Source organism: Oryctolagus cuniculus, chromosome 18, assembly GCF_051225735.1.
Source record: "Oryctolagus cuniculus isolate XC-2025 breed Fujian yellow rabbit chromosome 18, ASM5122573v1, whole genome shotgun sequence".
NCBI classification, from domain to species: Eukaryota; Metazoa; Chordata; class Mammalia; order Lagomorpha; family Leporidae; genus Oryctolagus; species Oryctolagus cuniculus.
The window spans coordinates 3,637,473-3,649,292 of record NC_142884.1 but is presented as its reverse complement, the minus strand read 5'-3'; the positions used below and the strand labels follow the sequence as shown (position 1 = coordinate 3,649,292).

At 62.9% G+C, this 11,820-nt stretch overlaps 1 protein-coding gene across 3 annotated transcripts; it reads right to left on the bottom strand.

Annotated features, from left to right (window-relative positions):
* Nucleotides 1-2,534: 2,534 nt before the first annotated feature.
* Nucleotides 2,535-11,223, bottom strand: HSPBP1 (HSPA (Hsp70) binding protein 1). 3 transcript variants are annotated; one of them, XM_008253388.5, is made up of 8 exons: nucleotides 11,083-11,223; nucleotides 10,540-10,835; nucleotides 8,692-8,896; nucleotides 7,510-7,734; nucleotides 4,596-4,751; nucleotides 4,406-4,502; nucleotides 4,179-4,290; nucleotides 2,535-2,940 (listed from the first exon to the last, which is right to left on the bottom strand). In XM_008253388.5, the coding sequence occupies exons 2-8, from the start codon at nucleotides 10,741-10,743 to the stop codon at nucleotides 2,866-2,868; spliced, it is 1,074 nt and encodes a 357-aa protein (XP_008251610.2). In that variant the 5' UTR covers nucleotides 10,744-10,835; nucleotides 11,083-11,223; the 3' UTR covers nucleotides 2,535-2,865. The 3 variants fall into 3 exon arrangements, with proteins under 3 accessions (XP_008251610.2, XP_069919745.1, XP_089175772.1); XM_070063644.2 differs by having other exon boundaries at nucleotides 11,078-11,193; XM_089319646.1 differs by lacking the exon at nucleotides 10,540-10,835 and having other exon boundaries at nucleotides 11,083-11,198.
* Between the last annotated feature and the right edge of the window lie 597 nt (nucleotides 11,224-11,820).

The following is an 11,820-nucleotide window of genomic DNA, read 5'->3' as shown; positions in this document are numbered from 1 at the left end:
CTCCGGGGTCTTCGGTGCCCGCAAGCCCTGGCGCGTCGCTGCTGCCCGGGTCTCGGGCGACAGCCGGTTCCTGCTGCGGCTGACCCGTGCCCGGGCGTTCCCCAGGCCCTGTCCCCGCGTCCTCGAAGACCGCGGTCTGCAAGGGCTCTTTTGACCTTGTGTCGCGGCCATTAGGGGAGTGAACCAGCGGACGGAAGACCTGTCTCTCGGTCACCATGCCTTTCGAATAAATAAACCTTATTTGAAAGAGTTAGAGGGAGGGAGGTCTTCCATCCATCGGTGGTTCGCTCCCCAGATGGCCCTGACGGCCGGGCCGGACCGAGCCGAAGCCAGGAATCAGGAGCCTCCAGTCTCCCACGCGGGTGCAGGGCCCGGATGGGATGCGGGCGCCGCAGGCGGCAGCCTAACCGGCTGCGCCACAAAGCTGGCCCCTGGAGGTTTTCCTAGAAAGTGGACTCGGGGCCGGGGCTGTGTCGCAGAGGGTTAACGCCCTGGCCTGCAGCGCCAGCATCCCATATGGACGCCGGTTCGAATCCCGGCTGCTCCTGTTCCCATCCAGCTCTCTGCTGTGGCCTGGGAAAGCAGTGGAGGATGGCCCAAGTGCTTGGGCCCCTGCACCAGCGTGGGAGACCTGGAGGAAGCTCCTGGCTCCTGGCTTCAGATCGGCGCAGCTCCGGCCATTGTGGCCATCTGGGGAGTGAACCAATGGATGGAAGACCTCTCTGTCTCTCTGCCTCTTCTCTCTCTGTAACTCTGACCTTCAAGTAAATAATTAAATCTTTAAAAAAGTGGACTTGGGTACCTGTTGTTTGCAGCTTGGAGCAGGTGATGTCTCCCCAGAGGAAGCAGAGCTGTAGGATATGTGTTTATTTTATTTATTTGACAGAGTTAGAGAGAGCGGTAGAGACAGAGAGAGGTCTTCCATGTGCTGCTTCACTCCCCAGATGGCCACAATGGCCGGAGCTGGGCGGATCCGAAGCCGGGGGCCAGGAGCTTCTTCCAGGTCTCCCACGCAGGTGCAGGGGCCCAAGGACTTGGGCCATCTTCACTGCTTAGGCCACAGCAGAGAGCTGGGTTGGAAGAGGAGCAGCTGGGACTTGAACTGGTGCCCATTTGGGATGCCGGCGCTTCAGGCCAGGGTGTTAAGCCGCTGGGCCACAGCACCGGCCCCAGGATATGTGTAGAAAGTGATTTATTTCTTCGGGATTGGCTCCCATAGCCTCTCCTGCCCGTCCGTGTCAATGCCATGGTGTTAACGCCCACGTGAGAACCTGCAGCGGCCCAGCCCAGAGGGCGGCGACTCCGCCTTTCTGTCGCGTGGGCTCTCAGGGGACTGCGTGCTGTCCAGCCGATCCGTGGAGGGAAGACTCGGATCACTGGTGCGATGCTCATCGTGTCGGAAGTACCCACGTTCTCAGGACTTGCGGCGTGAACCGTCACATGGAGGCACTTCCCCCTTCCCGCCCAAGTCAGGATCTGTGGTCTTTCCCTCGGCGTTTGGCCTCCTTTGCCACCACCGTTTAAACGGAGGGGCAAGGGTGTGGCTGTGTCCCACCAGGGCTGGAACCCGAGATGCAGGAGGGTGCGGGCCTTCGAGGGCTGGAAGTGTGAGTGTCCACCGCTAGAAGGCACAGGGGGTGCTGCTCACCCCCTTTTAGTGGACTAGGAACTTTTTTTACTTCGAGAGGCAGCGAGAACTCTCCCACCCAGGGGTTCAAGGGAAGAGCCACCTCTCTTGAAAAACAGCATCAGCCAGGGCTCTCGTAGCCACTGACAAGAACCTCCTTCAGCCACACACGAGGAATTTACGAAAGGTGGGTGGTGAGATGGTCCCCTCAGATGCCTGAGAAGGCTGTGGAATCAGACTTGGCGCTTTAGTCTGGAAGTTAAAGCCGTGGCCTGCAGTGCCGGCATGCTACCCATATGGGTGCTGGTCCAGGTCCCAGCTGCTCTACTTTTGATCCAACTCCTTGCTAATGTGCCTGGAAAAGCAGTGGAGGATGGCCTAAGTCCTTGGGCCCCTGCACCCAAGTGGGAGACCCAGAGGACACTCCTGGCTCCTGGCTTCAGTCTGGCCCAGCCTGGTTGTAGCAGCCATTCTGGGGGTGAACCAGTGGATGGAAGCTCTCTGTCTCTCCTTCTCTAACTCTGCCTTTCAAATAAATCTGAAAGAAAAAAACAAAAACAAGGGAGTCTCCCCTCCCATTTCAAGAGATCATGGGCAGCGGCTGGTCTTCTGGCGTAGTGGGTACAGCTGCCACCTGCAGTGCCGGCATCCCATGTGGGCACCAGTTCGAGTCCCAGTCCAGCTCTCTGCTGTGGCCTGGGAAGGCAGTGGAGGATGGCCCAAGTCCTTGGGCCCTGCACCAGTGTGGGAGACCTGGAGGAAGCTCCTGGCTCCGGGTTGGCGCAACTCCAGATGATGCGACCATCTGGGGAGTGAACCAATGAGTGGAGGATCTCTCTCTGTAACTCTGCCTTTCAAATATTTTTTAAAAATAGCTCATGGGAAAATGAGACAAATGCTCTGTGGATCTGAAGAGCAACACTTTATTCCCGCAGTGGCTCCCAAGTCCCCAGTTTGTGCCCTCCTGTCCTCTCCATGCCAGGAGGGGACAGACAGCAGAGGAGCAGGGGAAACATCTTTATTGGGAGACGTGGACGAGAGAGGGAGACGGGGGACAGCATGGGAGGTGGAGTCCACGCAGCCACACCTCCTCCTGGGACCTACGCAGACGTGCCGGCACGCCCGGCCCGCCCGGCCCAGGCACCAAGGAGGCCCTGCAGTCACTCCAGAGAGGGCCCCGTGGACAGGGAGGGGCGCAGAGGCCTGGGTTCGTCGGAGAGGCCAGGATGCCGCCCGCTTCATCGGTCCATGCTGTCGTCCGTAGGGCTGGAGAAACAGGTCTGCAGCAGCTTTTCGCAGAACTCCAGCTCCTCCTGGGTTGGGGGCAAGAGCAGGAGCCCTGAGTGCGGGGCCCAGCCCCGGGAGCAGCTCCTCTTCCCTCTCGGCCAGCACCTGCCAACCCCAGAAACCAACAGGCTTCTCCGACTGCTTGCCAGCGTCACCAGGCGTCACCCCACGTCAGCCCCCTGGGGCTCTTCCTACTGCAAGATGATCCTTATCGCTCCCTGCTCAAAACCCCACACCAAGCAAGAAGCACTGACAGGCCGAACCACATAAATATAAAAGATACCTCCGTGATAAGGAAAAAATCCCAGAAACGAGAGTGGCGATCAGCCATTTGCGGGGAGAGGTCTGTGACCTGTTTCGCAAGGTGCTGACATACCTGATGCTTAAGAGCTTTCCCTGGAAGACCCACCACGGAGCCGTGTCCAGCCCAGTGGATGAGCTGGGGCGTCCCACGCGGGAGCTCCCGCGTCTGATCCTAACGCCAGCTCCCGGCTCCAGCTTCCTGGGAAGCGCTGGTGACGGCTCCCGCCACCCACGTGGGATTGTGTTCTTGCCCCACCCTGCTCTGCAGGCATCTGGGGAGTGAGCAGGCAGATGAGAACCGGTGTGCTGCTCAGATAAATTACTTTTGTAAGCACCCAGCAGATAAATGGGCAAAAGATATGCGTGAACAGCCCACGGGACAGGGAAGACGGCCGCCTTCTGTACCCTGGTCAGAAGACTTTCCAGCAATTAGCATGACAACGTGTGTGTGAGGCCGGCTGTCCCGGCCAGGATCCGGGCTGCTGGTGCCAAGGTGAACCGCGTGTGGAGGGTTCACCTTCTACGGAGAGCAACTTGCAACAGCTAACGGAATCAGCCCAGCCCTGAGCAGGCGTCTGGGGGCAGGCAAGCGGCCCGGGACATCCGCGTCCCACACCCAAGTGCCTGGGTTCAGACTTCCTGCTAGCGCACACCCCTGGGGGGCCAACGAAGAGCTCCCGGCTGCACACGGGGTGAAGCCCGCACAAAGCCGAGCCCCAGCCTGCACACCTGGTACTCCTGCCTGCACACAAGGGTGAAGCCCACACGAAGCCGAGCCCCAGCCCAGAGCCCCGCAGACCTGGTACTCCTGGCTGCACACGGGGGTGAAGCCCGCACGAAGCCGAGCCCTGCCCGCACACCTGGTACTCCTGCCTGCACATGGGGGTGAAGCCCGCAGACCTGGTACTCCTGGCTGCACACAGGGGTGAAGCCTGCACGAAGCCGAGCCCTGCCCGCACACCTGGTACTCCTCGTGCTGCTGCAGCAGCTGGCAGCGGTGGCGCAGGAGCTCCTCCAGGCCCAGCTCCGGCTCCCGGCACTCGCGCACGCCCTGGGGGAAGTCCGTCACCAGGCTGTGGGGACACAGGAGCAGCCCCTAGGACACCCTGCGAGCAGACGGGCGGGCTCCAGGCCATTCCCACCACGGGACCTGGGCTCCGGGCCACTCCCACCACGGGGACCACGCACCTGCACAGGGCTCCCAGCACATGCTCGTGGAAGGGGCTGTGTTCTGTCCGCACGAGGGCCACCAGCTGCTGCACCATCCCCATGGAGCACAGGGTTCCTGGAGAACAGCCCAGGTCGAGAGGCAGCCCCTCCCCGCCCCACCATCCCCCCCCAGGCAGCCCCACCCCCTTCCCCCCTCAGGACCACCCACCTCTGTGCTCAGGGTGGCCCACCAGCAGGTTCTGCAGCAGGAAGGCAGACTTGACCTTGAGCTTCTGCACCTGCTGCTGCATGGCCCGCATCAGCACAGAGAAGCCATCCAGACGCAGGAACTGCAGCAGCCCCGCCTCCTGCTCTCGGACCAGGCCTGTGGGAAGGGCGGGGTCCGAGGTCACAGTCAGTCATGGCCGCTCCTGTCTTCACCGCCACCAGCACCCTCACCGTGGACAGCAGCCAACAGCAGCTTTTGGCCACTGAGCACTTCACACGTGGCGAGCTGTTCGATTCATGCAAACGTAAAGAAACCCAGCAGTGCAAAACGTTCTCCGGTAAACACAGCTTCTGTCGCCTTGGTGCGACTAGACCGCAGGCCAGCCGGCCTCTGAAGTCTGACCTGAGCTGCGCTTCATGTGGGAAATGCACACCAGGTTTGAAGACTTAGCTTGGGCCCGGCCCTGTGGCATAGCGGGTTAACGGCCTGGCCTGCACTGCCGGCATCCCACGTGGGCGCTGGTTCGAGTCCCGGCTGCTCCACTTCCGAGCCAGCTCTCTGCTGTGGCCTGGAAAAGCAGCGGGAGATGGCCCAAGTCCTTGGGCCCCTGCCCCCGCATGGGAAGACTCGGAAGAAGCTCCTGGCTTCTGGCTCCAGATCGGCATAGCTCAGGCCATTGCGGCCAGCTGGGGAGTGAACCAGCGGATGGAAGACCTCTCTCTCTCTCTCTCTATGTAACTCTTTCAAATAAAATAATCTTTAACAACAAAAAAAGACTTAGTATGACAGAGACACAAAGCTGCTCATTAATAATCTATATGAATTGCAGGCAGAAATTAGTTATAGGGTGTTTGGCTCAGCACTCAGGACAGCCGCATCCCGTATCAGAGTGCTGTTTCATCTTTTTTTTAAGATTTAATTATTTGAAAGGCAGAGTTACACAGGGAGAGGAGAGGGAGAGAGAGAGAGAGACAGAGATCTTCCACCTGCTGGTTCACTCCCCAAATGGCCACAACGGCTAGAGCTGTGCTGATCTGAAGCCAGGAGCCAGGAGCTTCTTCCAGGTCGCCCATGCAGGTGCAGGGGCCCAAGGACTTGGGCCATCCTCCACTGCACTCCCAGGCCATAGCAGAGAGCTGGGTTGGAAGTGGAGTAGCCAGGACTTGAACCGGTGCCCATATGGGATGCCGGCACTGCAGGCAGTGGCTTTACCTGCTACACCACAGCGCCGGCCCCTGGTTCAAGTCTTGATTCTGCTTGCAATCCAACTTCCTGCTGATGCACCTCCTGAGACGGCAGGTGGTATCTCAAATGCCTGGGCCACTGCCATCCACGCGCGAGACCTGAACAGTGTTCCTGACTCCTGACTCCTGGCTTTGGCCTGGCTATGGCAACCATTCGGGGACCAAACCAGTGGATCTAAGGTCTGTCTCCCGTGATGTTAACAAAAGCTGCTAGAAAAAGCTCTCCCAGCTCTGGTCACCCCTTGACAGGGGTAGCTGAGCTGCCTGGGTCTTCAGCCGATTGGTCTCCCTGGTTTGGTCGTGAATTCCCAAATACTGCCTCCCCGCCTTGTCCTTCCCGTCCCCTGTGGGGCCCCCGCCAGCCCTGCCCACCCCCTCCCAGCCTCTGCACCCAGGGCTGCCATCTGCCTGTATGGCAGAAAGAGGCTGCGTGGACCAGGAGGAGGCTGCTGGTGTCCAGAAGTGACGGACAAAGAGACCTGTGGCCCAGCAAGTGCACCGGTCAGCGCACACCCCAGGCAGCGAGGACAGACGCCCACCCAGGAGGGGAGGGCGGTCCTGCCCAAGGCGGGTGAGCCTGGGGTGGTCCGGCCTGGGGTGGTCCAGCCTGGGGTGGTCCAGCCTGGGGTGGTCCGGCCTGGGGTGGTCCAGCCTGGGGTGGTCCGGCCTGGGGCGGTCACACCGGGCTGCTTTCCAGCAAACCCTCAGAGGCAGCAGGCGGCGCACTTACTGGGCGAGGGGTTTCTGTCTGGAGGGACGCAGGGCTCCGACGCGGGGCAGCCCTGTGCATGGACTGCCATGCGCTCCTGTTCGGGGGCTGTGGCACAGCAGGTTAGGACCCCTCCCTGCGACGCCAGCACCCCACAAGCAGTGGGTGCAGTCCCAGCTGCTCAGCGTCTGATCCAGCTCCCTGCCCATGCACCAGGGAAAGCAGTGGAAGACAGCCCAGCGCCTGCGCCTCTGTCACCCACACGGAGACCCGGACGGAGCTCCAGGCTCCTGGCTTAGGCCTGCCCAGCCCCAGCCACTGCAGCCATTGGAGGGTGAACCAGCCATGGAAGATCTCTCCCCTCCTCTTCCTCTCTTTATGTAACTCTACCTTTCAAACAATAAACAAGTCTTTAAAAAAAAATAAAGAATTCTGTAGCTTGTGAATTATATCTCAATAAAGGCTTAAAAATAAAAAGGCAATCTGTCGCACAGACATCCAACAAGTGAGGACAGAGCCCGGGCCCGGCCCCTCGGCCAGCCCCTCCTCCGTGTGGCGGGGATACGGCGTCCCCACCTCAGCGGGCGCAGACCACTCAGCAAATCAACCTCCAGCAGGACGGCCAGCCCAGGTGCCGTCTCCTGTCCCCTCCTGCCCCCGCCACAGTTCTGCCGGGAGCCACACGGCCCTGGCCCAGTCCCTCTGCCACGCAGGGGGATGACATCAGCCTTGCTCCAGAGGCCCTTTGTCCGTGTCCTGCGTGGCTCTCTTCACAACGCCTGTGGGCACGGCTGGAGGCCGCTCTGCAGCCCACAGCCCACAGACCAGCCCGGGACTTCGCCAGTGCCGAGGCTGAGCCGGGCGTGGACAGGGCGCCGGGGCTGAGCCGTGGGCGCGGCCTCTGCCACCTGCTGCCCCCAGCGCCCGGCGCCCGTCCCTCTGCCCCAGGGAGGGCACTCACAGGAGATGGCGAAGAGGGCCTTGACGCGCACGGTGTCGCAGGAGTCCCGGTCGAGCAGCCGCAGCAGCTTGCGCAGGGCGCCGAGGCCCAGCACCTGCTCCTGGATGGCCGCCACGTTCTGGCTGCATGTGCCGATGAGCTGCGCCGCGCGCCACCGCAGCCCCGCCGCCCCCGCCTCCAGGTACCGGCCCACCAGCAGGTGCATGCCCGACAGCTGGCAGAAGTCTGGCAGAGAGAATGGAGAGGCCGGTGTTAACAGCTGCACGGCGGCCTCCACCAAAACTCAGAGGCTCACACCCCAACCCCCAGGACCTCGGTGGGACTGCATTTGGAGGCAGGGACCCTAAGCCAGGATGACCGGCGTGTTCTCAGGAGGCCGAGGGCCAGCGTGGTGGCCGAGTGGGGTAAGCCAACGCTTGGGACCCCTGCAGCCTCATGTGGCAGAGCCGACTGGAGTCCTGGCTGCCCCACGTCAGGCCAGCTCCTTGCTACCGAGCAGACAGCGGCCCAAGGGCTTGGCCCTGGCCTCCCATGCGGGAAGTCGAGCTGCAGCTCCGGGCTCCTGGTTTCAGCCTGGCCCAGCCTGGCTATTGAGGGCATCTGGAGAGCAAATCAACAGGTGGAAGCGCTCGCCCGCTCTGTTGCTCTGCCTGTCAAGCACACGACAATAAACACACGTGAAAAGAAGGGGAACAGGTTCGACACAGACCATGGGGAAGGCGGCGTCTGCAAGCCGAGGTGAGGCCTCGGAGACCCAGCTCCGCCAACACCTTGCTCACGGGCTCCCCGCCTCCGGCACTGCCAGAAGACGTGTCTGTCACTCAGCTAGGGTCTGCGGCACTCTGCTACGGTGGCCCTAGCAGTGAGCTCGAGAGGCAGCGGGCTCCCACGGGGCTCACCTCCAGGGTCCCTCCGAGGCCGGTGCGTCTCAACACCACCAGCGACTGGGGTGCCCCCTCTGACCTCTCATCTCGGTGACTACCCCCTGGGGGGAACACAGCCCACGCCCCACCGAGTTCCTCCAACTTCCAGAAACAGACACGGGTACACGCCTGTCACGCAGCCACGGGGGCGGGGGGGAGGGGCCGAGCGCCCACCAGCACAGGGCCTGTGAGACCGGTCCCTCACGTGACGGAGCTGAGAGAGGACAGCGGGGCGGGGCGCCCTGGCAGGCCGGGGTACCTGCGGCATTGTCCATGTTCTCACACAGGTCGGACAGCAGCTCCAGGGCGCCCTCGCGCTCCTGCTGGTCGCTGGCCAGCTCGGCCTCGGCGGCTGCAGAGGGCACAGGCTGCGACAGCACGCGGAGGCAGCTCTTCATCTGCTCCACCTCCTCCCGCTGGCCCCGGAAGGCGGCCGACATGGCCTCCTGCAGCCACTGACGCCTCTGCGGGGGAGCAAAGCACACACCTGTCGGTAATTCATCAAGGAGGAGCGGCCGTTACCCAGGATGCCCAGCACCTGAGGGCCGGCAGCGGCCACTGGGGATGCAGCCCTGGGCCAGCAGAAACCCCTGCTCTGAGGGCAGTCGCGTCTGGTCCCGGAGCAGATATTGCAGAAAATGGGCAGAGAGTGAGTGTGCCAGGGGAGATAGGACAGGCGCCAGCGGGCCCCACGGCGCTGAGGCGGGGCTGCCACCAGGCAGGGGTCAGGGAGAGGTTAGGGGCTGGGACATGGCTGGTAAAGCCGCCGCCTGCAGTGCTGGCATCCCGTATGGGCGCCGGTTTGAGTCCCAGTGCTCCACTTCCCATCCAGCTCCCTGCGAATGCTCCCGGGGAAAAGCAGCGAGGGCGGCCCAGGTGCTGGGGCCCCTGCACACGTGGAGAAGCCTCAGATGATGCTCCTGGGTCCCGGCTTCCACCTGACCCAGCCCCGGCCATCGGGGGAGTGAATCCGCAGATGGAGGATCTCTTTCAAATAAGCAAAATCTTAAAAAAAGAAAAAGAAAGCAAAACAAACAAAGGAAGAGCTCCAAGGGGAGGGAATGACGGGAGGCCGCCATCGGGTCGGGGTGAAAGCCGAGCACTGGCCAGTGTGGGTCCCTCCCAGGGCCCCGTGCGAAGGCCTCACAAAGGGCTCTGCTCGGGCCGGGACAAATCTGGCTTCCTCCCTGTGGCACAGGTTCAAAACAGGATGCACAGAGCGGATTAGCAAACGCTTCCCACTCGGTGACTGGCGATTAAACATTATACACGACGATATAACAATATATAATATGGTATACATTGTAATAACAAAATGTATAATAATATTATTGGTAGCATAATATTGCTACCAATCTTCAAAACAACTCCGGGAGGGGCCTGTGTCGTGGTGTAGCTGGCGCCGGCATCCGACAAAGACGTCGGTTTGTGTCCCGGCCATGGTCTGGGAAAAGCAGCGGAGGATGCCACAAGTGCTTGGGCCCCTGCCACCCAGGTGGGAGACCCCGGTCAAGCTCCTGGCTCCTGGCTTCCGCTTGGCCCATCCCTGGCCGTTGCGGCTATCTGGGGAGTGAACCAACGGATGGAAGACCCTTCTGCCTCTCTCTCTGTGACTCTGGCTTTTCCAACAGCTCTGTGAGCTATCACCATCATCCCCGACTCACGGAGAGGGCACTGAGGCACGGGAAGGCTACCACCGCCCCAGGGTCCCGCGGTCAGCAGTCGGCAAAGCCTGAAGCCGGACAGAGCGGAGCCTGTGCCCTGGGGGCGACCTGGCTGCTGCCCGCCCTTCCTGAACTGGAACCTCCCAAGTGCCCGCTCAAGTACTGTCAATCATCGCCGGTCTACAGCGACAAACCTGAGGCTCTGAGTTAAGTACCGTTCCTACATCCAAGGTCACGGCGCCGGTCCAGCCGAGCCCAGGCCTGCCTGGCTCTGCGGAGTCCCTGGGCCCCCCCACCGGGCTATTGCACCTCCCGGAAAAGTTCTGGGGTGCGAGCACCTGTCCTCCCAGACACTTCTGGGGCCTGACGCGCCAGGACTGCCGCCCCCTCCCAAGACCGCGGCTTCCGGTCCCGCACCCCCGCCCGGCGTCCCCCTCCCTTACCTCCTCACTCATGGGCTCCGGAGGGGGGTCCGGCTCCTCCGAGCCCGCCGCGATCGCCATCTGCAGCAGGCCCGGCAGGCTGCGCGGGGGCCGCGAGTTGCCCGAGCCCCCCGCCGCGGAGCCGCTGCCCCCCGAGGAGCAACCCTGGGAGGCTGGGGGCAGCGCCAGGGGCAGGCGGCTGCCCCCCGAGCCTTCGTCCGCCATGGACCGTGTGTGCAGGAGAACGCTGTGCTGCGAGGGAGAAGGGGTCGCTGCTGGGGCAGCCCCGGCGTCCTGAGGGGTCGGCTCCCGGGGATCTGCCGAGAAGGTGACGCTTGGAGCCCCCGCACGACCCCCATCCACGCAGCGCCCCAGAGCCGCAGGCACCCCCTGCCCCCTGGCAACAGGCCCCACCCACCCTCCCTAGCAACAGCCCCATCTCCGCGCCGGGCGAGCCCCACGGCCCAACCCCCGTAGCGGCAGGCCCGCCCGCCCCTCGGCCTCCTTCGCAAAGGGTCTCCGCCCTCCTCTCCGAAGGGGGCGGCGCAGCGGGACAGACCTCACCTCCAGGACCTCGGGCTGCGGCCGCTCAGAGACTCAGAGCCGCCCGCACCTGACTCTGCTGGGCGCCGCCATCTTGACAGGAAGTACGCGCGCTCTAACCCGGAAGTGTTGGGCGGACCCAGCCGACCTCGGGTGGCAGAGGGGCCCGAGGCAGCTGGCAGGTCTCCGGAGCCCTCCATCCTACCCCTCCCAGCCAGGCCCCGCCCCCACGCCGTGCCTCGGGATAAGCCCCGCCCCATCACCCTCACTGCAGCCCCGGTGTGGGCCCCCCAAGCCTGGCTCCGACCCGGGGCCCCCGCCTGCATCCACGTCCCCGCCCCTGTGCCTCTGTTCTAGGCCTCCCGCGACCGCTAAGCCACGCCCCTCCCCAGGCCACGCCCCTTTCCTGCAGGTGCTGGGCCCTAGGTCGGTTTGGGCATCAACCCCAAATCTCATTTTCTCTTCCGCCTGGGCATCCACTTTGCCTTCTGCTGGAGCCCTAGGGGTCTTGCACCTTGTATTCAACCTCCGATGCCGCCTTGGGCCCATCCCACCGCCTCGCCTTCTGCCTCAGTTTCTCCATTTGTCAAATGGTGGTTGCCCTGGGGCCCGCTGTTCTCCCCTCGCTTCTCCCTTACAGAGTGCCAGGTGCTGGGAGGGAATCGCAAGTGACGATTCTGTGCACCCAGCCGGGGCCAGGGGCTGGGCTGGGCCGGGTCGGGCTCGGAGAAACCCCGGCTCGGCCCCTCCAGGCACCGT

Excerpts from the sequence above, each read along its gene's own strand:
- HSPBP1 (XM_008253388.5), bottom strand. The coding sequence starts at position 10,743 with ATGGCGGACGAAGGCTCGGGGGGCAGCCGCCTGCCCCTGGCGCTGCCC. Across the intron at positions 4,291-4,405 it reads GTGCTGGGAGCCCTGTGCAG|CCTGGTGACGGACTTCCCCC; the intron begins GTGCGTGGTCCC and ends GTGTCCCCACAG. Across the intron at positions 2,941-4,178 it reads AGCAGCACGAGGAGTACCAG|GAGGAGCTGGAGTTCTGCGA; the intron begins GTGTGCGGGCAG and ends CCCCCAACCCAG.